The sequence below is a fragment of the Fulmarus glacialis genome, unplaced genomic scaffold, assembly GCF_000690835.1.
Source record: "Fulmarus glacialis isolate BGI_N327 unplaced genomic scaffold, ASM69083v1 scaffold3752, whole genome shotgun sequence".
In the NCBI taxonomy this organism is placed as follows: Eukaryota; Metazoa; Chordata; class Aves; order Procellariiformes; family Procellariidae; genus Fulmarus; species Fulmarus glacialis.
The window spans coordinates 97,223-123,494 of record NW_009199639.1 but is presented as its reverse complement, the minus strand read 5'-3'; the positions used below and the strand labels follow the sequence as shown (position 1 = coordinate 123,494).

The following is a 26,272-nucleotide window of genomic DNA, read 5'->3' as shown; positions in this document are numbered from 1 at the left end:
CTTTTAATGATGGGTAAATTGAAGTACACAAAATGATGTCAATCCTGCATGATGACTTAGCAAGTTAGGAATAGAGACCTCCTGGGTTTGTACTTCAAGTGTGTTAAAGATCTTTATGGCCTTCTCTTTCAGCCACAATAATAACCCTTCCTATATGTTGTTTTTTAATTAAGTGTTGCTACACAAATATCCTACAACTATTTACCCAGTATGCACAAAATATGCACAAAATAGCTAAAAGAGCTGCTCTTATAAATGAATATTTTTGACTGGTTTCACCGAAGCTGCATGTACTCAACCATCTTACAGAATCAGACTTTACAGTCCTGGATTGCAGCAGAACACAAGACAGGCTGAAGGCAGAACTCCAGTCTAGAGACTTCCACAACGCTTATGGCCTGTCACTGCAAACATCAGTTACTCATGATATATGTCTCCATGACTTTAATAGACTTATCATTAAGAATTGCTTAGAAGAGTTAGGGTTGGAGATTTTGGTCCCTAACAAGAAGAAATGCCAGTACAGCCGATGACAAAGGGTTGAGAGGAATAATCTGAAAGAGACGAGAATTACCCTAAGAAGCACAACTTTTAAGTCCAGAAACTGAAATTAAAAATAAAGTGATGTAGTCCATATGGTCATATTCAGCAGATCTATTTGAGAACCTGCTTTTCAATACTGGTAACTCATTGCAACTGAATTTTGCTTCAGGACTAAAACATTCATACGAGGTCCTAGCATGGAAACCAATTCTATTTTAAAAAAAGTGTATATACACATATTGCTGCTCTTATTTTCACAACATTTCAAATAAACGTAAATCAAACGTCTCTGCTTGTAAGAGGCTGTAGCAATTTCTATCAGCTTTGGCTGAGAATTACACAGTCCTTAGCAATTCAAGATTTTCATCTGCAATCATAATGAAACATCCTATTTCATGTGAAACTTGAAACACTAAATTCAATAAACCTTCATCGTATGCTCCTTCATGGATTCTCCTGCTTTCTTCCCTCACTACTGGAACATCCCTCGTACCTTGGCTGTGTTCAGGGGGAAAAAAAAGAATAAAAGCTTGGTTTTGCCAGATCAGGGAACAGGACAAATGTCAATCTGAAAACAAATGCTGACACGTACAGCCAGATGATGGAAGTATTTATTGTGTGATGACTATTTATGTGTTACCTCTACCATAGTGATGTTCCAGCTAGCAGAGCTCATGCGTGATGGGGTACCTGGGACACCATAAGCACTGAGCTAAGAATGAGCTCTCTGCAAAAAATGTTGGGTGCAGTACTAGGGAGATACAGTTATATGATTTCTGCATCCTGAGCACAAACCTCCACTGAGTGCTTCAGTGGGGTGCTATGAACGCATAACCTTGCCTGATGATACCTCTGGCTTTTCTCTATTGCGATATACTGCATGGTGCACATCTGCCTTATTACATCTTATTAAAGCACTTGCTTCTGCTGCTGCTGAAGCTCATTGCAACCTCAGGCTTGGGTGACCTCCAGAGGTTTCTCTCTTCACTTTTCCTGAGTCACTCTCCTGTTCCCTGAGAAAAAAGTTCTAGTATATTGATCCACAGAAGCCATTACAAGACAGCAAAGAGACTGCTTAATGATACCCTTACTTTCTCTGTCGCGGAGTAATCCTCAGCTGACTGCTTAAAGCAATGTTGTGCAGTTGTAAAACGGGGTCACAAAGAGCTCAGAAGTTGATTCATGTTTTTAAATACACAAATCTCAAAATAAAATAAAGCAGGCAACATTCTTACCACGTACTGCCTGCTGGAAGAAGACAAAATATAATGGAAAACTGGGGACTGTTTTTGAGGCAATGGTGCTGATGGGTTGTAAGGAAACAAAAACAGTAGAACAGTGCAGGGGCACTTCTCTGACGTTCACAAGAAATGTGCAGAAGAGGAAAGGTCGTAGCAAGAAATGCAACTAGCTAGTAGCACCCTCACGTTAAAACCGTCCCCTACTTTATCAGGTAGTTAAACTTCGCTTGAAATCTGACTATTTAAGGCCAAATTCCATTCTTGGTGAACCAGTGTGAAGTCCAGAGGAAATGGAGTTACTCTGCATTTACAATTACGTAACTGGGCAAAGTCAAAGCTCATTACGGTGTCTTTATGCTCCTCACACACTTAGCAAGTGGGGAAGTTTCCTCTTTCAAGTATTTTCTGATAGGTCATCGAGAAGCAAAATCACTCCAACGGTGGTGCATAGGGATCCTCATACTTAACTCCTTTGCCTTGTACTTTGGATGTAAATCAACCCATATGGGAAAGAAGTCAACTTCCACTAAAAGGACAGAATATAAACGCAGTCTGAACCATTTCCAGATGTGTCCACAGAAGAAAGACACCAGATCAAAACAAAGATGAACTGTATGAACAGGCGGAGGAGGAGGTTTCCAGGGGCAGCAGATTAGGAGGGGCTAGCAGAGCAGACGTGGCCCTTTTGACAATTTTGTTTATGCCAGAGCCCTGGGCAGTCCGGCAGATTGCTGCTTTTGAGGGAAAGGTTTAGGTCAGTGATATGGCTGCTGCTTCTGAGAGTCGGAGAGGGGAGACCTGTTTCTCTCAGCAGTGACAGTTGCCTTCTCCGCCCCTCCAACCCTCTGGTGGCAGCAAAGGCATCCAACTCAATTCTCCAGGACTCCTTCCTCAGATCATTGATCCAGTCCTCTCCTCCTCCTGATCCTCAGCCAACTATTATCATGGCAGAAACAGCTTGGCCCTGATTACTTTCCAGCCCCTCAACCTTTAAACAACAGATGGCTCTGGAGCTACTGATGTGTGAAGCATTTTCATGTGCCTTAACAACTGCCTTAATTATGCAGCATTGTCATTAGGACTGGACAGGTGATTTAGATCTGAATATCTGAACCACTTCATCATCCAACGGTCTAAACTGACACTCAGAACCTGGCAGCTCCAGAACAGGGATGTTGGCTGAGATAAAGTCAAGTCCTAGTTGTCAGAAACCTTACATTTTAAAAAGCTTATATCCATGGCTGAGAAATTCCCAACAACAACTTTCAGGTGTGAATTTCCCTGCAGTCTGGCTAAATACGATGGACAATTAAAAAAGGTGCAGTTGGGACACTGTATTTGTCCATTAGCATTTGAAGCACTACAAACCATAACTGATGTATCTGTGGACATGTGTTTGCAGGCACAGTTGTAGGTGCAATGGTGAAACAGGGAAAGCATTAACAGTGTGAAAGTGAGAAAATAAAACACAAGCTGCTGGAAAGACAAGGATAAATGGAATGGTAAAAAAAAAAAAGTGGTAAAAGAAAAGAATACAACAAAGCACAAAATTACCACAGGGTGAGCACGCTCAAGAAACGTCATCCCCAGCCAAGTACTTACAAGTAATAGGAGTAGGAATATGCATTTCTTCTAAATATCGACAGCCAGTCAGATGAACAAAATATCCAAAAGGAGAAAAAAAGAAAACCACATAATTAGATTTATATGAACTCTAGGATTTCTTTTGATATACAAAGTATTTGTGCTGCCTCTTGTACTCTCTCTACACTTTTTTTCAGGAGCTATACGTCGGTGAGGAATGGATACTGAACTGGAGACAGGAAACAGAGGTTGTGTTTCCACTTCTGCTACTGACTTATGTCACCATGAATAAATCCCCTCACCTCTTTCTTCCTTAACTTTGCCATGTCAGTAACACAGGTAATGAGACTTACCTTTGCCCGTAAAGTACTTTGAGATTTTTGGAATGGAAAGAAATATGTAAGACCTATTAATATAAATAGCAATAAATAGGAAAGTGACAATGTAAGAACACCACAATTTTGGAATATTTAGACAATGAATAAATTGTGTAATGATAAATCAAGCTTCATCAAACTCTAAAATGCAAATAGTTCATTAACAATTCAAGCATCACTACATATTTGTAGATGATCACTGGGGGTATGCATTAGCTTTCTGTGTCACTATGATTAAGTATTTTCTATTACAGTTTTTCAACAATACACTTCAGAATATTTTGATACGTTTTTGTGCAGCGCCAAAAAATGAGCCTCAGCAATCAGTCGTAAGTTAAGAGGTGATGTCTTCCCTTTTATAACTGGAAAAGGGCTTCTCTGAAAAGGCTGTTTCGCAACAGATCTAGCACGTTATTACACATTAACAGCAAGGCACAAGGGAGCCTCAAAAGCATCAGCCATGGTCAAGACAGGGAAAAACAATGAAACACAAACTTCAACCTATTGCACAACTTTAAAATCCCATCCTTGAAGACACTACAAATACTAGGAAGCGCTTACAAGTATAAATGCAGGGTTCAAGTGTTCACTTTCATAGTTGCTCTGAACACAACTTTCATAAGCACACACGGACACCAGATTCAGCGCAGTCACTCTGTGCACAGCCGCCCCTTTGTACGCACACACTGGGGAAGGGACCGTGACTTACAGGTCTACAAGAGGATTACTCTGACATGACATGTTTTGGCTGGTGGTGGCTCTTGCTATAAACCTGGAATTCTGGCCAGATTCCCAATATATGCCAAGTTCCTTGAATGACACCGATTCCAAGGTACAGCTGAATGTATCTGTAACATAAGGCTATAATCTCCCGAAACCCAGAAATTCTCCATGCGATAGCAATGCACCCATTAAGGTGCAGTGATTGCCACAGAGCTTCACTGTGAAATTCCAAGTTCCCCTGAACCTCTAAACAAAGAGAAAAATCACCAGGATGTGGAAAATGAGAGCCCACACACCTGAACCCCCTACATCCCCAACATTATTCCATTAATTAAACCCCTCTGATATGCCAGTGCCAGGTTTCACACAGCACTGTCAACTGTAATAGTTCTGTGGAACATCTTGCTGTACTTTCTGCTTTTCTCATGTCTCAGCCGGCGGACATATGCGATCACACGAGGCTCTTAGTTCTCACTAAAAAGCTGCATATCCCTCAAGGCTACAGAGGAAAGCTCAGAAAGATTTATTGCATAAGGATAGAAAATAAAGGAAGACGAACAAAAGGAGGATTATATTTTGGAACTGGACAGGCCATTTTGGCCTAAATTCTCCCAAAATATGCAACCTAATATAAGGACTTCCTGAGGAATATTTCCAAACTAACTGTTAAAATTGGTCAGAGTTACAGATCACTAAAACCATGACCTGATTCTAGAATGTACCACACAACCTGAAAACCCTGCCTGTCACCCACCTTAATATAGTTACAGAAGGGACACGGGTCCCCGAATGTGCAAATATCCCTGTGGTAATTCTATCCTACAGCTTGGGCGTGTTCTGCTCAAGAGGCTTTTGAGTTTTATTTAATTAGTTTAACGTAACAACCTAAATCCTAATGCAGAATAAGGAGCTGAGTTTTCATAGAAGGAACTAATCCTAGACCCTACATAGCCCCAAATCTCCTTTTTTGCTACCAACAGCAGTTTAAAGAACTTACTCACAGTGCACCCATGACAGGCTGTCTGATCCTATTTATTCAGTCTTATACTTAAAGGGGTCAGTAGAGGCTTTGTCTGCTCAAACGCACAAGCCTGAGAAGTGTCACATTCTTCACTCCAGGGAAATGCAAGTCACGATTACACCGGAGTTAAAACTGTCCAGATGAAATCAGAACTGACCAAAATCTAATCCTTTTGGGGGGCAAAGTCAAAGGGTATTTTCTCCAGAAAAGAAGTTTACAAATGTCTTGTTTTTCTTGTTTCAGCTTGGTTTTACTAACCAGTCCTGTATTCTTTATTACACAAAAATATTTAATTAATATTAAGGACAAACAAACAAGCTCCTTAGAGAATTAGCAATGTTTTGATACAATAAAAACGAGGTATTTCAAGGTATGTATCTATTAATGAAAGAAAGCGGAACTGCCTTATGTGGGCAAATGCACCCATGTGGGCACTGATCACCAACTGTAAATTAAATGTTGCAGTAATTTGTGCATCCATATACATATGATGATATTGGAACTGCAAACATGTAACTCATGTAGCTAGTGGGTTCCCAAAACAAAGAAAACAAATTTTGTTAAGGGTTTTGATTTTAGATACTGTAACACAGTCGTATTTAAAACACAAATTTTTTTATATACACACACACACACAATTTTTACATAGATATGCACCTACAGAAACTTTAGCAGACTTTAGGCGACCACAGGGTTCAACTAAAACTTTTAGGTAACAAACCTAAAGTCATACCCAAATTTTCCACTGCATAAACATTCCGGCTGGCTTAGTTTAGCTACACATAGCTGACTAAACCCTATAAAACATTGGCAGCCCCCAGAAATGTGCCAGTCGCTTGAGTTTTTGCAATACGGTCTGTTGAAACTACGAGCAACTGGGCAACACTTGCTCAGGCCTTATATATGAAAGGTTGAAAAAAGTATGCTGATTTGGTGCGTCTCTCAGAAACAAAAGGCAGCTTCTGATGGTCTGTCTAATCCTAACCTCAAACTGCCTTCTTTTAGTGTTTCCATCTCTTCTAATCTCTCTTCCTTTGCTCTTTGCACGGGTTAAGAAAATGCTTCATTCAGGAAATCCACTACTGTGCCTATTACCAATGAATTATGATGCCCTGGACCATGAACAAATGTCACTGTGATGTTTTCCAGCTCCATTTGAAGAAAATGCCTCAAGTTTGTCTAATTAAATTATTTTTCTGCATTGTTGCCTTGCAAGACTACACTGTCTTGTTACACTGAGGCATGAGCCTTAGTGAACTGAAAAGAGGAACTCTTTTTAAAGTAAGGTTAATGCAAAAATCAAACGCAAGAGCTTAAGCGCCTAACATTTCTGTTTGTAAAACAGAAGGAGAACTTTGTTGTTAAACTGTTCTCTCAGAGAAGTGAGAGTTTTCAGCTGCGCTCCTCCAAAAGTTCAAATCAATCTGTGGTCCAAAGCGGCCTTTCCTTTTATAAAAGCCCGATCCGCATTAGTTTACAAATGAAATGAGCCTGGCAGGCTTAAGTTCATCTTCAGGGAAGCCTTGTCTATATGCAGCTCCAAGCCTCAACTGGACATGACTGGTGGTGCCCATTCGAGGGAGACCCAGAACCGATGCAATCAACGGGTTTGTCAGCGATGCTGGAGGTGTGCTACGCAGGCCCAGGGAGAGCAAGCCTCCAAAACCTCTTTCTGTTATAGCTTCTAAATGGGAAAAGATTTTAAAGTCGATGAGCCAGTTTATTTCTTATAACCGTGTGTATTCCGTGTGTAACCTCGCAACGACAGCAAACAGGCAGAGAGAGATACAGACTGCAGTGATGCTGCCTGTTTGCACTGGGGGGGTGGGGAACGACACAGAGAAAATGTAATTTTCCAGCTCTAGAAAGAAAAAGGGGAGAATTTATATTTCTAATATTCCCACTCGCCTCCTTTCTAATTTTAGTTTTGAAGAAAGATGCCCAGGTTAACAGAGCCTATGGCAAAGCCAGGTATAGCAACGTTCTATCCATGGGACCTCACACCCAAATTCACTAAACATTGCTGCTTTGGGGAGCAGGCTAGTTCCACAGAAGAACATGTGCGCTGCATTAGGGGGCCAGCTCAGGTCAGCATGAGCTTGGGAATTCTTATATCAAGCAAAAGGGTCCTCAGACTCCAGCCCCTGGAACTTGCTCTGCATATGAGTATTTTTGATTCCGCATTTGTCTGTATTTCTCTGTCTATGAGATATCAACTTATTGCAGCAGTCACAACAGTCAAAACACCCTAAGAATCAAATGTTGGAAAAAGCTGGATCTTGATAGATCTCCCCATCATTTACTTATCTGAGTTAAACATGCATCAGAAAAAAATTAAAGCTAAAATTCAGTGATTTTATATACCTGCTAACTACACCATATAATACAGTCTCTAAGTTTCCTCCTGACCACTAACAAAAGTTTGTTATATTATGCATAAAATATGTAGAGTCCATTTAAAAAAAAAAAGGCAAAACCCCTGATAATCTGATAATCTACATCAGCCATAAATTTTTACTTTTTCTTTGAAGGATTCCTACATATTGATAACATGGCCTTTTGCTGGTTTTCCAGCTTCCATTGGAAGACAGAAGATTAAGCAAAGATGTTGAAACATTGATGTGTATCCAGACATCTCCACATCAATGCATTCATCAGAACGAGAATGATGAAGATTTCTTCCACAGTGTTTGGAGAAAAAGAATTATTTGCCCATAATTCTACCTCTGAGAAATTTCCTAACTGTTTTCAAATTTATACAAAAAAATAGATTGGCAGCAATCACAGTGTTTAACAGCAAGAGTCCCACATTTACATTTCAAAAGACGTGATAGTCTGTTTGGGAATACGAGTTTGATGTGAAAGCTGAAAATTCGAGAAAATACAGAGAGATTACAAGTATTACTCCTCCTTAGTATTTAAAGTATATTGTCTCATAAGAGTATCCTTACCTCTCTGATTTAGCTCTTGGCAGGCTACACCACAGAAAAACTATCCCCAAATAAGGAATTCCTGGTCATCATGAAAAAGCATTGTTTGTTTTCTGCCCAGCAATATACATGATTTATAATCAAAATACATTGTGGGACAGAAATGCTATCAACTTTTAATAGCTTGTGAAATACACCAGGATGTTGAGATGTGCCATTACTCTGACAGTTTTCCTTACAAGTTTTACCTTTCAAGCTGAAAATAAAAGTTTTTCTTAAAGAACATTTAGGAAGGTAATGGGAATGGATGAGGGCTGGGCATTAAACAAACCAGAAACCCAGCTCAATTTTTCCTGAAAATCTTTTTCTGTCTTGCATTGGAGGCATCTGATTTTTTTCTGCTTATGAACTAAAAAGCTCCTGGGAGACTGGAATCAGCAACATCTATACTGTTTGGGATTAACATTGAACAGAAGTGCAGCAGATGTGACTATAAAACATGTACACATTTGTCCACAAAATCTGAAATTTTTGCACACAACAAAAATTGGATTACAAGTCTAGATTGCCCACACCTTCAGTTAATTCAACAGAAATTCACAGTAGTCAGTACATATGCGATCGGTTTTGCAGAATGACATCATTTGGAAAGGCTACTCAAAGGACATCTAGTCCAACCTCCTGCTTAAACCAGTTTCACTTGCAGCAAGTCCCTCAGGGCCTTGTCCAAGTCAAGTTTTTAATTTCTCCAAGGATGGAGATTCTCCACCTCCGAACCATTTTGGTCCTCTGGACTTGCTCTAATATATCAAGTGCCTTTCTTCTACTGAGGATCCCCAAACTGGACACAGTATGCCCAGAGCAATCTCACCAATGGCAAACGGAAGGGAATTATCACTTGCCTCAACCTGCTGGCTACACTCTTGCTAACACCGCCCCGGACGCAGTTGACCTTCTTTGCTGCAAAGCCACGTTGCTGACTTGTGTTTGACTTGTCCACCAAGACCTCCAGGTCCTTCTCTGCAAACCTCCCTGTACTGTTGATGAGGTTACTCCATCCCAGCTGCAGGACTTTGCCTTTGCTAAACTTCACGAGGTTCCCATCAGCCCATTTCTCCAGCCTCTCAAGGTCCTCCTGAATAGCAGCCCTGCACTCCAGCACCTGTGGCATAGAGTTATTCCATTTGCATATGTGCTCTGGATTAAGATAGACGAGCTCAAATCTAGATTTAACTGCTGCTCTTTTTTTCAGGAAATGTGTGGCTGTTTGTCACAGAGATAAGAGATCTCAAAGGAAGAGCGCTTTGCTTGGGAAGCGGCACTCCCTGCAACAGAGGAAGTAAAATCCCCAAGGCTCTCGCATGTAATACTACCTGTACCCTGGACGAGGGGCTGCCAGGCTGCCTAGCTCCTGTTTCATTTAGAATCAAATTACTGTATGGTTCACTTCAGAAGTATGGTTCACTTCAGAAATGTGACTGGTAAAAATATATACAAAATACATCGTTTTCCCGAGAAAACCTCTTGCCTAAGTGGTTTTCTGAATCAGCATATTACACTGTAAATGTGGAGCTCTTCAAATAGTTGCAACTACAATAGTCTACTTCAAAGTGTAAGTGCAAATGGTCCAAAGAAAATCACACAAAATGAACTGTTTGAACAAATTTCATTACCATACATGATTCTTCCAAGTTTTATTCCCCTGTAAACTAAAGCTAACTCTTGGAAAGATTCTAACTCTCAGCAAGACATAATATTCCAGCTGAACACTGGTTGCAAAGAAATTGCTGTGTGAAAATATGTCTCATCAAGACTCACTTGGGAACAAGACCCTTGATCACATTATTTTAAGACATTATTTGTCTTGGCTGTTAAGAAAGAATTCTTGTCTTCTGTTAGACCACTCTTGTGCTACCTGCACAGGCTCACATGCCCACTCCCATTGCCTTATTACCACTTTGTACTTCTCCATGCTTTTTCATGAGCTATCCCTTCTCATTAATTATCAATTAATTATTATAAACTCTGCAGTAACAACCATTCATTTGTTGCTCATATAGCATCTGCCAGAAGAGGCATCTCTTCTAGGACTACAACTTCTTAATGGTGGTGTTACCTAAATAGGTATTAACTGCTGCCCTCTGTAACACAAATGGAGTGTTTTCTCTCTACCAAATTTATTCTTCTTTTTGAAGTAGCAACACTCTAACCAGAAGGTCCAAGATGGAAGCAAAGCAGAAACTTACCTTCTCTTGATAGTAAGCATTGCTCCCAAGAGGATAATAACAAACATCAGAAGACCAGCTATAACTCCGGCCATTTTCACCGTGCTGTCAACTTGTTTTTCTGGTTCCACTGCATTGGAATTCTGGGTGGAAGCTCCTTAAAAGATGGAGGGAGAGGAAGGAGGAGATAAAAAGAGAAATTGTAGAAAAATCGTGCAATGATCCACTTCAAATATTCATTTGAAAGCCTGACAACATATTTGCAATCAAATTGCAATAGACAATTGTCCATCTAACCAAATCTGCCTTTAATAAGGGCTAATGACAGACAATTCAGAGCAGTAATAGGGTGTAAAATCCCAGTGTAATGCAACTGACTCTAATATTTCACAATATCATACTGTTATGGGGAATTTACTCTTCTGAAGCACTCAGCATACACCCAGAAGCAGGAGAATGAATAGCAGTTATAATTTTCATCTCAAATGGCTTAAGTGGAGGTGCAATCCTTACTCTTCGAAATAATAAATGTAAAAGTTTGCAGTAACATATCCCATAACATTAGTTGCAGAAACTTTTTTCCTTTTAAAATCCGAACACATTTGTATTTCTCACTATACTGGAGGCCTGGCTTTTGTAAACATATAAACATACAGTTACAATTATGCTTGTAACAAGCATTAATTCAAGGCACAGAGCACCCCCCACATGATCTAATGTATTCCATGCATGAGTTCTTCTGCAGCCCAGGCAAGACAACATAATTTCTATTTGAAATTTTTGGGTTTTTAAGAGTAAAGCCTACACACCTAAAAATAAAACACATTTAGGAACATTATTTGCACAGCATTTCTTCTTTTACTTCCTTGTTGTGATCTGACTTTAAGGGTCTTTTGCCCCTGCAATAACTGAGACCTTGCAGAATGCTACCCCCTCCCCTGTTGCTGGGATTACTTGTATAGCACTTATTATATACCTTAGCTCTGCTGACTTCACTATTTGCTGCACAGAATTTTTCCAGATATAGCTTAAACCACTGACTTTGATTTAGAAAGCCCCACGAGATTTGAGTCGTGGCTACTCTAAAGACTAAATAAGCCTATCTTTATTATATTCCTGATACACTTAACGACTCCTAAAAATATCACCATTGCATTTGATGAAGTTAAATGAACTCATGTTACAGGAGATCACAATCTTATCTTGGGCTTCACCTTTGCTGTTGGAGTCAGCCAAGTCTCCCTCTACAGCTAAACACAGTAGGAAAAGGGAATCAAAGGTGAAAACAGAGTGCTGTCATCATTGCTCTTTTAACAACTCTGTTGCTGACCTTCAGGAAAAGCTGAATCACTTCTGTTCATGAAGTCAGTTGCTTGGGGAGATAATATTCAATTGAGTCCATATGCTGGTGAGACAGCAGAAAGCCTCACTGGGTTATTCTTTTGCCCATTTGCCACACGTTAAACTGCATATGCTTTTAAAAAATCTCTGTCTGCAAGAATGAGTCCCAATGGTTACCATGATCAAATCATATAACTGAATATAGGGCTTTCTGATACGTTCTGAATAGGGCCGTAGCTGATGGACTTCCAGGGATGGGGATCTGATCTTGAATAAGGTGTTATATTCTCCTCTCACCATATCTTGAAGAGTACATATAGAAAAATGACACGATGAATGCAAACCAAGAAAACTCACCACATGCAGTGAAAAAACTATGATTTCACTTTTCCTACAGCTAAGCTGTTAATCTAGTTTGCCACAGCAAAACACAATATCTACCAAGCAAAAATGCTGGCTGTTTGAAACACATATGTAATTTTCAGCTTTTTGTCCCGGACAACTCTACTGCTCTGCTGCATCCACCAATTTTCCCATTCGGTTAAGAGTTCACTGGTAACTACTGTGCGCACATGTCTGAAATGCATTAATGGGACTCCTGAGCATGAAAATAAAACAATGTATTGGTTGCATATTACCATCTTTATTTGACAACATCTCTTATAATCTTGGATCAAATCTGCCCAAGAGGTGAGCTATATGCCATCGTACAGGCAATCCCGACACTATCACACAACAAAGTAAATGATAAAGGTACATTTTTTCCCCGAAAACAGCTAAAACTATTCATTTGAAGTGAAGCTCAGAAGTACTCCAAATTATCCTTCACTTGAGTTGCAGTTACTCCTATGACCCTAAATAATAGGTGTTGAAGAATGGTTTTCTACCACAAACAGCACAGTCAGACCCCTTCCATTTTTGTACCATCTGAATACCCTCATGAATTGTGAGCCACGTTAAAAAACCATTAAGAATGTGATGTCAACTCCATCTTCTAATCCACTAGATCGATTTGATTTTGCCAGGCTGTTGCTTGTTACTACAGGCAATGTGTGGTCAGTGTATTTTCATTTGATATTTCTTGTCCCATTGTAGACTACTGCAGTTCCAGAAAGAGAATAAAGGCTTATTATCCATCCTGACACCTACACACTCTGGTGACTGATTCACTTGAATCTTCTATGTAACTCTTTCTATCTATCTTGGCAAAGGCCAACAATTCCTTTAGGCTACTAGTCCAACCATTTGTAAGTTGTCTCAGCTAATAGCGCTAGGAATTGATAATACGACAGTGTCAGTAAATTCCTGGGTCTTGGATTCTTAAAGCTTTGCAATGAAACATTACCACAAAACTCCCTTGTTTTTTCTGCCGTTCCGGCGTATCTTCCTTGTAGATGCCTAAATCTATTGTGGTTGCTTGTACTCCCACCTGCACTTCCACCAGCTGTAGGTAAGGAGAACGTTTCTGTTCTGGCAGAAGGAGATCTGTGAGCTGTTTCTGTACTTGCAGAAAATGACTTCTGCTGCTCCTGAGAGTAACACTCTCTTAGAATTCAGTTTTGCTTCTCTCCTTTACTGGCGTGCAGGCAGATCTGCAATCCTCTGAGCACAGAAGCCCATAAAAACTGCTCAGATGGCCATTTCATACAAATGTCTTTAAATACACTTGGAAAGCTCTGCACTACTGTATTTGAGGGGCCACCCTTTTCTTTTGGAAAAACAATCTTTATATGCTTAAGTATATTAAAAAGGGAAAGAAAATAAACTATAACCATATTTTCTAGTGGTTACTTCCACCGCATTTCCTGGAATAAATTGTTCCTTGTAACTGAAGCTGGGTACTGGAATAATAGGATATAGAACAGGTCACCACTGTTATTACTGTGTGTATTTCAGTGGCACCCAGAGCCCCCGCTAAGGCCAGGACCCCATTACACTGTACTAACATGAAGTAGGACAATTTTCTGCCCTGAGCTTACTTTCTTAATAAGGAAGGCAAATGATAGAAGACAGTGCCAGAGAAGCGAAGACTGTAGGTCCCTTGACTCCCATCTGTGCATCATCTACTAGGCCAGGCTACTACTTTCAGAGATATACATTTAAGTATTGTACAAAATGCACATTCCCAGAATCTTGACCAGTGGCACGAATGTGACTTTCACAGGCATCGGCATTCACCCAGCACTCCATTTTACGTTCATAGCTATTTCAAGATTTTAGTCCTTTCCTACCAACCTGATTTACTTTGCTTTTTCAACGCCTTTCAAGATTCCCAGAGATCCAGCATCCACGCAGTGAGACAGAACACGCTACATGCAGCACATTCATGGGAGATACTGTTCTGGTGATGCTGCAGAGATGCAAAGAGAGCAGAGCAGGGTTCTTTCCCAGAGTCGCCTGCCTCATCAGCCCACGAGAAGTCAGGTTTTTTTTTTTAGTAACGCATATGGTTTTTTTTTTTTAGTAACGCACTCACAGGCACCCAAGGTCTAATCCAGCTATACTGCTGTGGATTCATAGATACCTAAATCCCAGACTAGTTTAGCAAGGTGCAACTACGGGAAGCGTGGTTTCATATTGTGCTGGCTCCTTGCGGCTTTCAACCTTTTAAATTCCTCCTTGCTTCAGATCGTGGTTAAAGCTGGCCCTGCAGTGGCTGAGAACTTAAGAACAAGAATTTTGAAATCCAAAATTAATTTCAGTATAGAAGGCTGCCATTTGTATTTCAGAGTTAAATCTTCCAGAAGATTTCTTCAGCTCAAAGTGTTTCTGTCCACAAGGAAGAGATGACGTGTTTAGCTACTTTGAGCCGGGAGATGGTTTGCAAGTGATTCCAACAGCCTAAACTCAAGTTTTTGCCAATCATAACTAAAGAGGAGAACCTTTTCAAAATGCTAAGAAAGTGAAAAATCATCCACTTACCAGCAAGCGTTCATACGTAGCGCTATATGCTCCTAGAGCGATATTCGTATGTACCTTAAATCCTCTTAAAGCTTGTGCAAGGTAAGTAATAAATTATGTTATTTACTTTATAGATCTGGAAAGATTAAGGATATGCCTTTGGCATCGCAGGCAGCCAACAGCAGAGCTGAGGACTGGGATTTCTGGACTGATACCCTGTGGCAATTCCATCAGACCATGTAACCCCTCACAGGTGGGGACGGGAGGGACAGAGGGAGAAACAGCAACGGCAGCTAAGTGAAAGACACCGTGGCAACCTTTCACCCAGCAATTTATGCACAGATATATTATTTGAAAACAATAAGCCACCAGATATAAAGTGACCGTCTCTGTGGAGGTGGCACACTGAAGAACATCCAGGAAAGAACGATTATTGAGTGCATGTAGCTAAGCAGGACTGATAATACAAGTTTCTTCTATAAAATCTATTTCACAAACTGTAATTTGAAATGTTCTTTATTTAAAGCAGCAATTCCAATATTGCATTAAAAAAAATGTAACTGACAGAAAAAAGAATTCAAAAGAGCCATTGGCAGGAGGAAAAGACGGGTATTTCTATGAGACTTCCAACTGGCGAGGCATAAAGAACAAAGTCCTGTGCTGGAAGTGGTACCACAATCATCAGCAGCCGCGTCACTGCACAGGGGAGAGAAGCACCCGATACCGCAACAGGAGGAGAAGAGAAAGCAACCAAAATGGCTCTAAGGACAGCTGGGTCAAATACCCGGCGGCAAGAAAGAGGCAGTGCAAGTGTAAATGAGGGAGGGACAAAGTGAGAGAAGGAACACAAGTAATGGGAGGTTCAGCCACGACCAGGTGACAGGAAAGACCCAGCAAGGCGACAAGTCAGTCTGGCAAAGACTAGGTGTGGTTTCAGATTTGTAACACCTAAGAATACAACTTCTTCAGATAGAAAGTCACCCTTGAAACAAAAACCAATCAGAAAAATTACTTCAAAGCATTATTTAACCCAGAAAAACTAATGAAAAATAATGGGTTCAAAGTCATTATGAGTTAAAATGAGCTGCTCAGAGTAATTTCTTTGTAGCACATAATGGCCAGGCAGCATGCTGAATGTAAAATTTCCTAATAGACCTAGAGGCTTATTTTCAAAAGACAGTTATTCTCAAATCACTTGTAAACATGATTTCCTTTTTCTTTTTTTTTTTTTTTTTTATGGTGCTTTCCATGTGAGTGGCCTACAAATGATTAAAGCATCTCTGCAAGTAGAAATGTTTTCCCTTATGTTTTCAGATCCTGATTATATCTATACCTCTGAAACACAGGCTCCGATACGCAAACCCGAAGGCAGACAGGTACCTCTAAGAATGATAACGTTGAGATAAAGGTGGAAGGGCACCGTTTTACATCTTGATCCGGAATACCTGTTAGCCAGCACTACCCAGCAACAACCCTCTGCGTCAGCAGGCCACATGCAGGGGTTGTGGAAGACAGACCTGTATGCAACCCTCAGCAGTGTATACCAGAGTACTGGGACCAAAGCAAGCTACGCACGATGCGGGTGCTTCTGCGTATCATAAGGCAACAAAGTAAAACAGCTCATCAAATCTGAAAGACAAATTCCACTTTGGCTATTTCTTTGATGTAATTCATTAAAAAAAAGAATACCACCAACAGTATCACTACACGTAACGTCACTACGCCAATTTCCTGCCTCCAGTTATTGGGGACTGCAAACAGCACAGGCTTGAGACTACAGTGAGACATTCTCATGTCTTTAAAAAAGCTCAAAAGGAATGGAAAGAATGATGAGAGCCAAAAGGTTTCAACCATATTCTAAGCGGAGAGAGCACCAAAACAAAGCAGTCTTGGAGAGAAGGACAGACCAGAATTTATATGAGGGATTATCAGGCATACAAGTTGAATCTGTAGGAGGATGAGGGTAAACACACAGCAAGGAATCAAGATTAGCATTACTAAACTGAATGAGAATTATAAAATAGCAGTAAGAGAATAATTGATTCTGGAGATTCCAGGCAAATCCACCACAAAGGCTTTTCTTTTCTCCTCCTGTTTTCTTCCTCTCTCTTCAGAACAGAGGCACATAATTTGTGCTAAAGGCAGATATATGGCCCCCAAGAATCAGAAAGGTTATTACACTTACTTGAAAGAAGAGCTCAGATGAAGAGCAGCTGTTGCGATGCCTACAAGTATGCAATGGTTCAGAGGATGAGAGCACGTTTCCATTTTAACTCTCCACTTTTGCAGAGCTATTTAGAAACTAGCTTGAAATTATAAAAATGGAAAACAAGTAAAATTCCCATTATCACAAGCTCAAATTTACAGATGTGACTTAATTTTTGCATGGTCTTAAACAGACACAGGGAGATCAATCTTTTGACTGATACAGGCAAAAACTTTACAGTGCATGACGATGCTACGGATGTATAATAGACTTGTCGCACCCTACGAACAAAAACTAATTAACCTTTGCACCAGCCAGTCCCCTCTAAGCAGTTACTCTGCTCCCATCACGGTTATCATTACAAATCCGCAGCCACACCAGCTGCAGAAATTACAAAACCAGTGAGCGAAGTCTGGAGGTGGGTATAAAATGAATACTGAAATAAGGCCACCTTTTGAGCCTGGCTGATCAAAGGTGCTTGAAGTACCACGGTGGCCTACAAAAACCGTGCCCGATAAGACTTCACCCTCGAGCTGACTGAGCAGCATGCAAAGGAGGATACTCACCGCTTTACAGTAAAAAGGGAGTCATATGGCCAATGCATTAGGGAGTCTGTGTATACATGCTCTACGTGTGCTGCATAAAATACTGGGAAACTTTCTGTACTTTGCCAAGTTCAGGCAGCACTTTCAGGCGTGTCTTGAATGAAGAATTTTTTTTTCCTCTACAGTGGTATTACAAAACAGCCTCTTTCACACCTACCTTTCTTGTGACATTGTCACATATCCTGATGCTACCATATAGTTTTTTAAATGCCCAGCTCCCAGAAGAAACTGAGAAGCTAATGCATTAATAATAACCCTGCTTTGAACATTGGCTCATTGTAAAATCTATGTAAGGAAACAGAGGCATAATGTATTTGTAATAGCCTTGGGTTTGTCATGCCTTTGGAACTGCTATTTAAGGACACCGACAATGATAATCTGTTTATGAAAAACTTTTAAAGTGATCCACAGTACCTGACCAGCGGCTAATACACCTTAGAAAGCACCTTCACATATTGGGAAATGGCAAAGAAATACTGACTACCCAAATAAGTTGGTGTAAGTGTATGAGGGTTAGGAACATGCAACACTGCTGTCCTCTGAAATATAAGAGCCCTCCTCCAGCTTCTGCACCCGCGGCTGCCCCTTCTCTGCCCCACCTCTCAGCCCCTGTGCAGAAGGCTTCAGGGGACATTCAGATGGTTCTTCCTGCAAACGTGCCGGCAGAAGAGAGGGGAAAAAAAACCAACTCTGAATTTCACGAGTGAGTCATCTTGCATTGCCCCTTGCGTTAAAACTAAATAAACCAAAACAAATCCTTTCTGATTTGACCTTCACTCCTGGCTTTAATATCCAACTACTGCTTCCCCCTGCCCCCCCTTTACCTGGCTCCTGGTTCATCTGCAAACAACGGTGATGGCACAACCTACCAGCCACAGCCACAACACGTGGCCAACGGCCTCCATAGCGCTCCGGTAAATCCACGCCTGCTTTGATTGCAGGAGGACTTGGCTTACACAGCAATAATCAATTTTATTCTGCTTTTGCTGAAGACCTTTCTTTTCTGAAGCGACCCAGTGTATCCCAGCAGTGGATGCTTTGAATTACAGAGGTGATATTTTCAGTCTACTGTTGCTAATCTATCCCAAATTTTACCTTAAACACTGTGCCTCTCCCCTCCGACTGCTTATTTTAATTGGGGAGCCCAAGATTAGGGTCTGTCAGTGCAGCAGAGCTCTAGAGTAGACACTGTCCCCTAGAAACCGGGCTGAGGTTATCAAACTGAGTTCACTTGTGGCCTCATCCAGTTCTGCACCAGCTTCTTCACTAATTCGAAGTTGGTTCATTAGCTCCCTGGGTTAAGGAAGCCCCTAAAGCCGGTATTTTAAATCCCTCTAAGTCTTGATACCAAATTTGGTGAAAATAAAGATGCTTACTGGGTTAAGTGGGCATCCACATGCCAGGAAGTTTCAGTTGTCTTCTCCGCAGGAAATATTTTTCAGTAAGAACAATGTAAGTGTGTCTGTTATTAACAATTAATTATGGTGATACATACACTTGTGCTAAAAAATAACTTTTAGAAGGCAGAGATTTGTTCACAGGAAAAGAAAAAAAAAACCACTTTCATGCATTCAACTTAAAAAGTGTTATAAAACTCTCTGAAATAAATAGCAAAACACAGAATAAACCTGTCAAAGGAATAACATTCCAGTGTATCAGAAAACAAAATGCAGTAACAAACAGATCTGAAGTGGGATTAGATCTGTTTAAAAAATACATTATCTGTCTACAAAACTATAATATATTTCAGAAAACAACCGAGCCCTCTTAAATGAATTTGAGGGAGCAAGAGCTATTAAATGAACAGTTTTCATATGCAGCAAAACTGTGTGTGAATAGTAGGACTTCTTTTTCTCCTGATTCTCCATTGTTTTATGCAGTCTTTTTTTTCTCCCTATGATTTCACTTTCAGACCCAGGTTCACTTCTGAGGTTTGAAGATTGTTATGCACTCATCGCTGAGGAAGTTCCCTTTTCCCAGTGCTGATGCAAAAAAAGCAGGACCATTTTTCTCCATCTTAGAAGCATTTGAACTTCACAGTAATTCCAGTGCCTTTTTGCCCCTGTACTATTACAGCTGCCCTGATGTGTACTTGAAGTAACTGTTGGGTGAGGAAGTCATAGCTAGACAGGTGTAACTGGGAGAGGAACACCCCTACAAAAATTTAATCCATCCCAAAACTGAAAAACCAACCCTCCTTTCCCCTCCCCTTTCATATTAATCATATGTAACTCTGTTACATCCCAGTAAGTCATTCTATACACATCAGGCTAAAGCAGAAGAAACCATCTCCACAAACTGATGGGATTTCCTCTCTGTATTTAAATTTCCTGGAGTGAAATGATGGTACTAGTCCCAGTGCTACATACTACAAGGCAGGTTTATGACACATAGACCTCTAAGTTCATTCTGATGGAAACTGCAAAACCCTTGAGAAGTTCTGAACCTCCCCACTAGTGATCTGTGAATGACTTTACATGGTGCTACTGAGGCTCAATTCTGCAAAGTCTCCGATTCCAGCACAAGTTTCTATACAGAGGGCTTACAGAACGAAGTTTTCATTTTCTTATCATCATTTCTTCAACAGCAGTACTCAGCTAAGAACAAGCATAATAATCTGCCCCAGAAAATGCTGTAGCTACTTTAATTAAAAAATGCAAGATCGTCTCCGAGCATGCTCAGGGAGATATTCAGCCTCTGCAGAGGGCCAGTAAGGGATCCACGGGGGTCTTCAGTCATGCTCAAGTGCTCCTGTGAAGATTTAAGTGGTGTTTACTCCTGCAGATGACCTTCTGCACAGGTGTATATTCACCTCGGTGCAAAAGGAGTGCCAGGTAAGGAGTGCCCCCTTTACACTGTAGTTAGAAGAATTGTAAAAGTATTTTCCCATGCAAACCAAATATGAAACAAGAATTCATGAAGCTGCTCAGGCTTCTGGAAGTTTGAACATTTTTCCTTTTCCTGAACTGATAATCACCTGTGCTCAAGAGGCTGGGCGGGTTTCGCGTGGTCACCTGTTGCCTACCTATTACTGCTAAGAACAAGCAAAATCGTTCCCAGGCAGCATGCACAAGAAAAAAAAAAAGGAAAAAATAAAAATGTACCTCATAATGATTATTAAAGTTCCATTCTTTCATTTGCAAGAACTCACATTTTAAAGAAAGAAGAAATGAGTATCAAGAGATAAGGAACCATTAATGAGCCCTCTGCCTTGGTTTCAATTACACTGTGAAATTAATTTAATGCACTTTAAGAATACAAGAGGTAACTGCTCTCTCTTGGTAAGAGGTTGCAATTTTCTCTAATAAAGTGTCAATATAAATATGTTGCTTTAAGACAGGGAAAACAAGTCAGTTAATTCAGAAAGAATGGGACATATTAAAACAAATGCTATCAAGGAAACCAAATGGCAAAACTAATAAATAAACTGGCTGAACGAAAATTGTATGGCAGAGAGCTGGTAAATCGGGGTTTAATTAGAAACTTATTTTTAAAGAGTGTTTTATGCTAATGATATGCGTCCAAGTGACTAATGCTGTGAAAGACAACATTACTCCAGTAATTTAAAAAAGAGGAGTAGCCCATGTGAGGAGAGATGTTTATGGCTGGAAGTGGTAAGAAATCTGAGACCAATGAACCTGAAAATAAATGCATACGTAGATACAAAAGGTTAATAATGTTGTGGATTTAAAACATGTTGGCAAAATGTGAAATGGCTACACAGACTGGACAAACGCAGAGAGCTTTCTGATGGACTCTCAAATGTCACCACAGCAAAGGCTGACGATGAGTCCCTGCCACTGGCCCTTTCCACCGGCACCAGCCGACTCTTGTGCTGAGACACTGGATGGAAGGAAACGAGCTCAACAGATGTGCTTGCCCAGTGGGTATCTACTAGCCCTGCTGTGGAGGATGCACTACTGGTGTCATGACCTAGTGCCCCGAAATGCTGAACACCCCTCCCCGACATTTAATAAGCCAATACACAAAGACTTGAGAGATCTTTCCTGTGACCACAAGAATCAAGTTCATCTAAACAGGAGCAGCAGGCAGAAAACCATGCAGAAGAGGACACCGCCGGGAAGCAGCTCCTGCGTGGAGCTGAACTGAATGAAAAGGGGTCAATCTGAACAATCTATTTCTTGCTAAAAGGGGAGGAGAGAAAACTGGGAAATCTCCAAAACTCTCTTTAATGGACTAAAACACTTTTGAAAGAGTTGTCTGTTTTCATTTTCATGGTTTTGAGGCAATGGGACATACAAAGCAAATTGCCTCCCAGCCTGCTGAAGTAGCGACAGTGGAACAGCCTCATGCGTCTCTCAAGTAATTAAAGCTACTCAGCTTCTGAACAGGTGCCTTGCAGCAACACCCAAGATGTGTTATAATCCCCCAGTAACACACTGCCTAACACATTTTATTGCCTAATTACTCCCACACTCACATTTACTGCCCTTGTTAATCCAGTACTTCAAGAGAATACTCGCCTTGCTTAAACACGTCTTGATCCTAATCTTCCTGTCATTGGTGTAAATCAGAACTCATTTCACTAACATTAATGGAGCTACTGCAGTGTCAAATGTCTAGGAACGGAAAAATCAGGCCTATAGCCCAAAATGAACATTTAGTCTGGCACCAGCCGTATGTATTTACTTTCTTGCGTCAAAACAAAATATGCTTTTTCTCTGGAAACTCAAAGTGGAGCTTTTAAGCTGTCAATGCTGAGATTAGTCCCCACTCCAAAAAAGGGTTTTTTTTCTCTGACTCTTACCAAAGACACCCCAGCGGTATCTTTGCTAGCAGCTCTGATGATTTTGTTCAAGGCAGACTACAGGTTCGCTCATTCTCTCCTCAGAAAGACAACGGTGCAAATAAAGGCAAACACAGGGCAACGCCATTAAAGATAATCAATATAATGAGTAGACAGAAGACAGGACAGACACAGCAGGTCAGCTAGAACATCCCAGCTATCAGCCTTTGGTCAGGTCACAATGTAATTATCATTTCGTGAGTGTCTCTGTCCGTTGCCGCACAGCACAGAGGGCAGATATGACAACCCTGAAGAGGGGCTGGGAGGTGGAGTGGCTGAGTCCTGCTATTCATATGGAGTTAACGTATGGTGGGAATTCAGCCTCGTGACATATGGAAATCTGAAACTATGGGAAAGCTCCAAACCACGGAACCACATTGTCCAGCTATTGCTCAGCTGTTATACTTCACAGGTGCCAGCAATGGAAGATACTGTTACATTACCAAGACTACACATTTGCTTGTGCTGCTACCTTTCGTGTGAGCTGCAGGCAATACCGTACCGTACCTTTGAAGAGCTAAAACTGCATCAAATTAGCCACAGCTGTGCATATTCCACTGTCCTTGCTAATGGTCAGGCACTGAGAAATACAACATTGCAATTCACAGTGAGGACAAGAAAAAGAAAAAAGAGAAGAATTTCCACTGAGATTTCCACACTCCATGTACAGAAATAAGACATGTGCCTATAAATCAAAACTGATATCCATTGAGACAGTGAGAATCAACACTAGAACTACCATCATTTCTTGTCCTTTTCCATTCATGTCAAACAAGAAAAATCCTAAAGAATAAGATCACCCAAAACCAGTGGCTGTAGGCATCCTCAGGCTCTACCACCTCTTACATCTCTTATCAAATTAATATTAGTAAGAGATCCTTTTTTAAAAAGAGACGGCATTCAAAAACAACAGGATGGGGGTAGCTTGTTGACTCTTCCTAGTGACCTAACAGGTTAATGAAAATGAAATCAGTTTGCAGAAGTCAACTCAAGGTCAAACACTTAGTGACACTTTTCTAAAGTACCCAAATCAGACGGTGCAAATCAAAAGGTCATGCAAGAATGGGACTTTTCAAGCTACGTAGGGTTTTTATTTTTCTTTGAATAGTCACAGAGCAAATATCTTTTCTGCTAGCATGACAACATTCTTCCACCAACTCCAGAGAAAGGAACGACTGAAACGGAAGAAACTGCAGGTTTCCAAAAATGAATTAATTCAGTTTCTCTGATCTCATGAAGAGACCTCTAGTCGTGCTCTGGGAAAACCCTGGGGAGACTCATTTCACCCAGACTCGTCTTACCCAGTCCTGCTCTTTCTCTTTTTACCACCAGAAAGCCAAAATAAGGTATCCAAAATGGTCACGTCACTACCAGCTGGAAAAACTGAGGGGGAAGGAGGGGAGACTGAGACACACAGAATGTTTGTAGCCCAGAGAAATGAATTAAATGAAGATTTTACAAGGAACTTTTAAAAAGGAAAGCAACAAGAGGATATGGGGACCAGCAGAGCCACAGATGAAAGGGGGAAAGGGGAGAAATGGCTCATCCTCCTGGGCTTTCAGTGGTGACACAACTGCTTACAGCCCCACCAGTTTGTGTATCAGGTCTCAGCAGTGAAAACAGCTGCACGGGTGGGGGCTTCATGCAGCGCCTGCCATCCCAGTGCACGGCTTTCAGTAACAGACTGGGGGATGTCTCCATATAAAGGCAGAAAAAGTGCTCTTCTGCTACCCAACAACTGTTAGCTGGGGCTTCTTTGATCCCTCCCAACTCCTCTGTAAGTGCAGATGCAGAAGTGATCAGGATAAAGTACCTAGAAGTAACTAACTTCTGTTACTGCCACATGGCAGAAAGGAGTGAAAAGAATGGAAAAAATGGTGCCTCAAAGAAAAAAAGGTCATAGGTTCCTGCCAATTTTTGTTCAACTCTGGAAAGACTCCACAGGCAGTAATGCAGTTATTTCACATTACAGCAAAGCAGCAAGAGCGCAAGATGCAACCCTGCGTTTTGGAAATAGAGAGCTACCTGTAGCACGGCCCATGGCAATTACCCTGTCATTTCCTTACAGCTCATTTTGAGACTACGACATGTGTTGAGGAAGTCTCTTTACAGCTACTCCTCTGTTTGTGTTGCAAGTAAATTGGTTTCTGACACCTTTGCTGGCAAAGTAGCCCCTGGGGTGATTCTGAAGTCCTTAGAAGACTTTAGACCAACTCTAAACTCCCAAGAAGGAACCTGAACATTGTCAGCATCGGTCCCTCAAGAGCTACACCTTGTGAAGCAACCTGGGAATCAGAGCATTGCATCTTACTGTCTCGGGTTTGCTCAGTCTGGTCTATTTGACTTATCAGTTTGGTCTGTTCTGAACTAATTGTAATGAAAATAAGGAATGTACTCTACTCTGTTGAATTATACCATGAAAATGGTGTGATACAAGAATTGTGCCCCGCTGTGTTCAAGGTTAGGCTTGTGCAAGATCTCCTCTTACTTATCTACTTTATACAGTTGTGGAGAGAACAAAGTTAATAGGAAGCTTTTTCAGTGACATTCTGCCAATGGCAGGACAGGACAGGTCCTCAGGACAGGAAAGCTGTCGACAGAATAAGGGAAAGGAGGAACCACAGAGAGACAGATACTCTGTCTTAAAAAAAATAAGAGAGTCCACACATATAGTGAAGTGGTTCTGGAAATTGTTATTCTGCCTTTGTAATCTTTCGGGGGGTGGGGGGAAGAAAAGAAAGAGGCTTGTTCTTTGAATAGTAACTGTAATCAAGTTGTGTCACCACTGCAGCTTTTACATTACTGGCATTGTGCTTTGCAGGAAAAGGAGACCCACGTACCTTTTGTTGCCAGCCGGACACAGTTGATTTTTGTTTCCTGAAAAATAAAAAAAAAAAAAATAGGAAAACATCAAGGTGTGTAATTTACCCATCTACAATAAACATACATTCCTTTAAAAAGGTACTAAAATAAATAAGCATTTTTCTTACACTTCATCTCTGAAAATACCACCAACACTTTTAGTTGCATAAACCACTCCATACTAATGGACTTGCACACAGCTGCTTCTCTAACTGTTGAGAAGTTAAACGAGTGACAACATGTTTTTCCACACTCGATGTGTGAGTGATGGGTCCTGTATAACTGCCTGATTAACTAATAGAATTTACCAGTTAAATGACCTGATCCTGTAATAGGCAGACAAGCCTTGGGTCAAAAGTACATGCAACTGTACATCTAATTTTCATGCACCATTACTGCAAATTTTGCAAATTGGGTATTTATTTAAACACATGGCAAACAGACACCGAAGTAGTCATTTGAATATTTCAGCTCTCTGATATGTATGTGAAGGAAAACAGCATGCTGTATGGCTCTGCCAAATGAGCGATTCAAACACAACCCACACCACTGCAGTTTTTCAGTGCAGAGCTGGGATAAAACCCAACGCTTTTGTTCAACCCACCTCAGAGGCCGCAGATCTGCGTAAACAGGAGTTTGGATCGGAACAGCAATGTTGTATTTGGCTTAACTAAAAGCTCAAACTCGGCAGCCTTCTCGCTGAAAACACATCCTTTCTGGTACCCCCAGCTCCTCATTCTACAGCCCTTATTGGCACGGATTGCTTCTGTCCGATGCACGATTGCCATCCAAATCTTAATGTGTTGCTTTGGTTAAAAAGCTGACTTTGTCAGGCAGTAATCTGCTGCAGGGCTTTCTTAGCACTTTATGTCTTTACATGCTCTTGTACATGTCTCAGGTGTAACG

The 26,272-nt window shown here is 40.9% G+C and overlaps 1 protein-coding gene across 1 annotated transcript in view; it reads right to left on the bottom strand.

Moving 5' to 3' along the window:
- The window catches only part of LOC104073505 (receptor-type tyrosine-protein phosphatase T), a 150,955-nt gene that overhangs the window by 59,796 nt on the left and 64,887 nt on the right, over positions 1–26,272 (bottom strand). The window contains exons 7-9 of the mRNA XM_009573313.1: positions 25,345–25,381; positions 10,666–10,801; positions 3,387–3,416 (exon numbers count right to left, since the gene is read on the bottom strand). Coding sequence (XP_009571608.1) covers positions 3,387–3,416; positions 10,666–10,801; positions 25,345–25,381 — 203 coding nt within the window. The remainder of the gene's footprint in view (positions 1–3,386; positions 3,417–10,665; positions 10,802–25,344; positions 25,382–26,272) is intronic.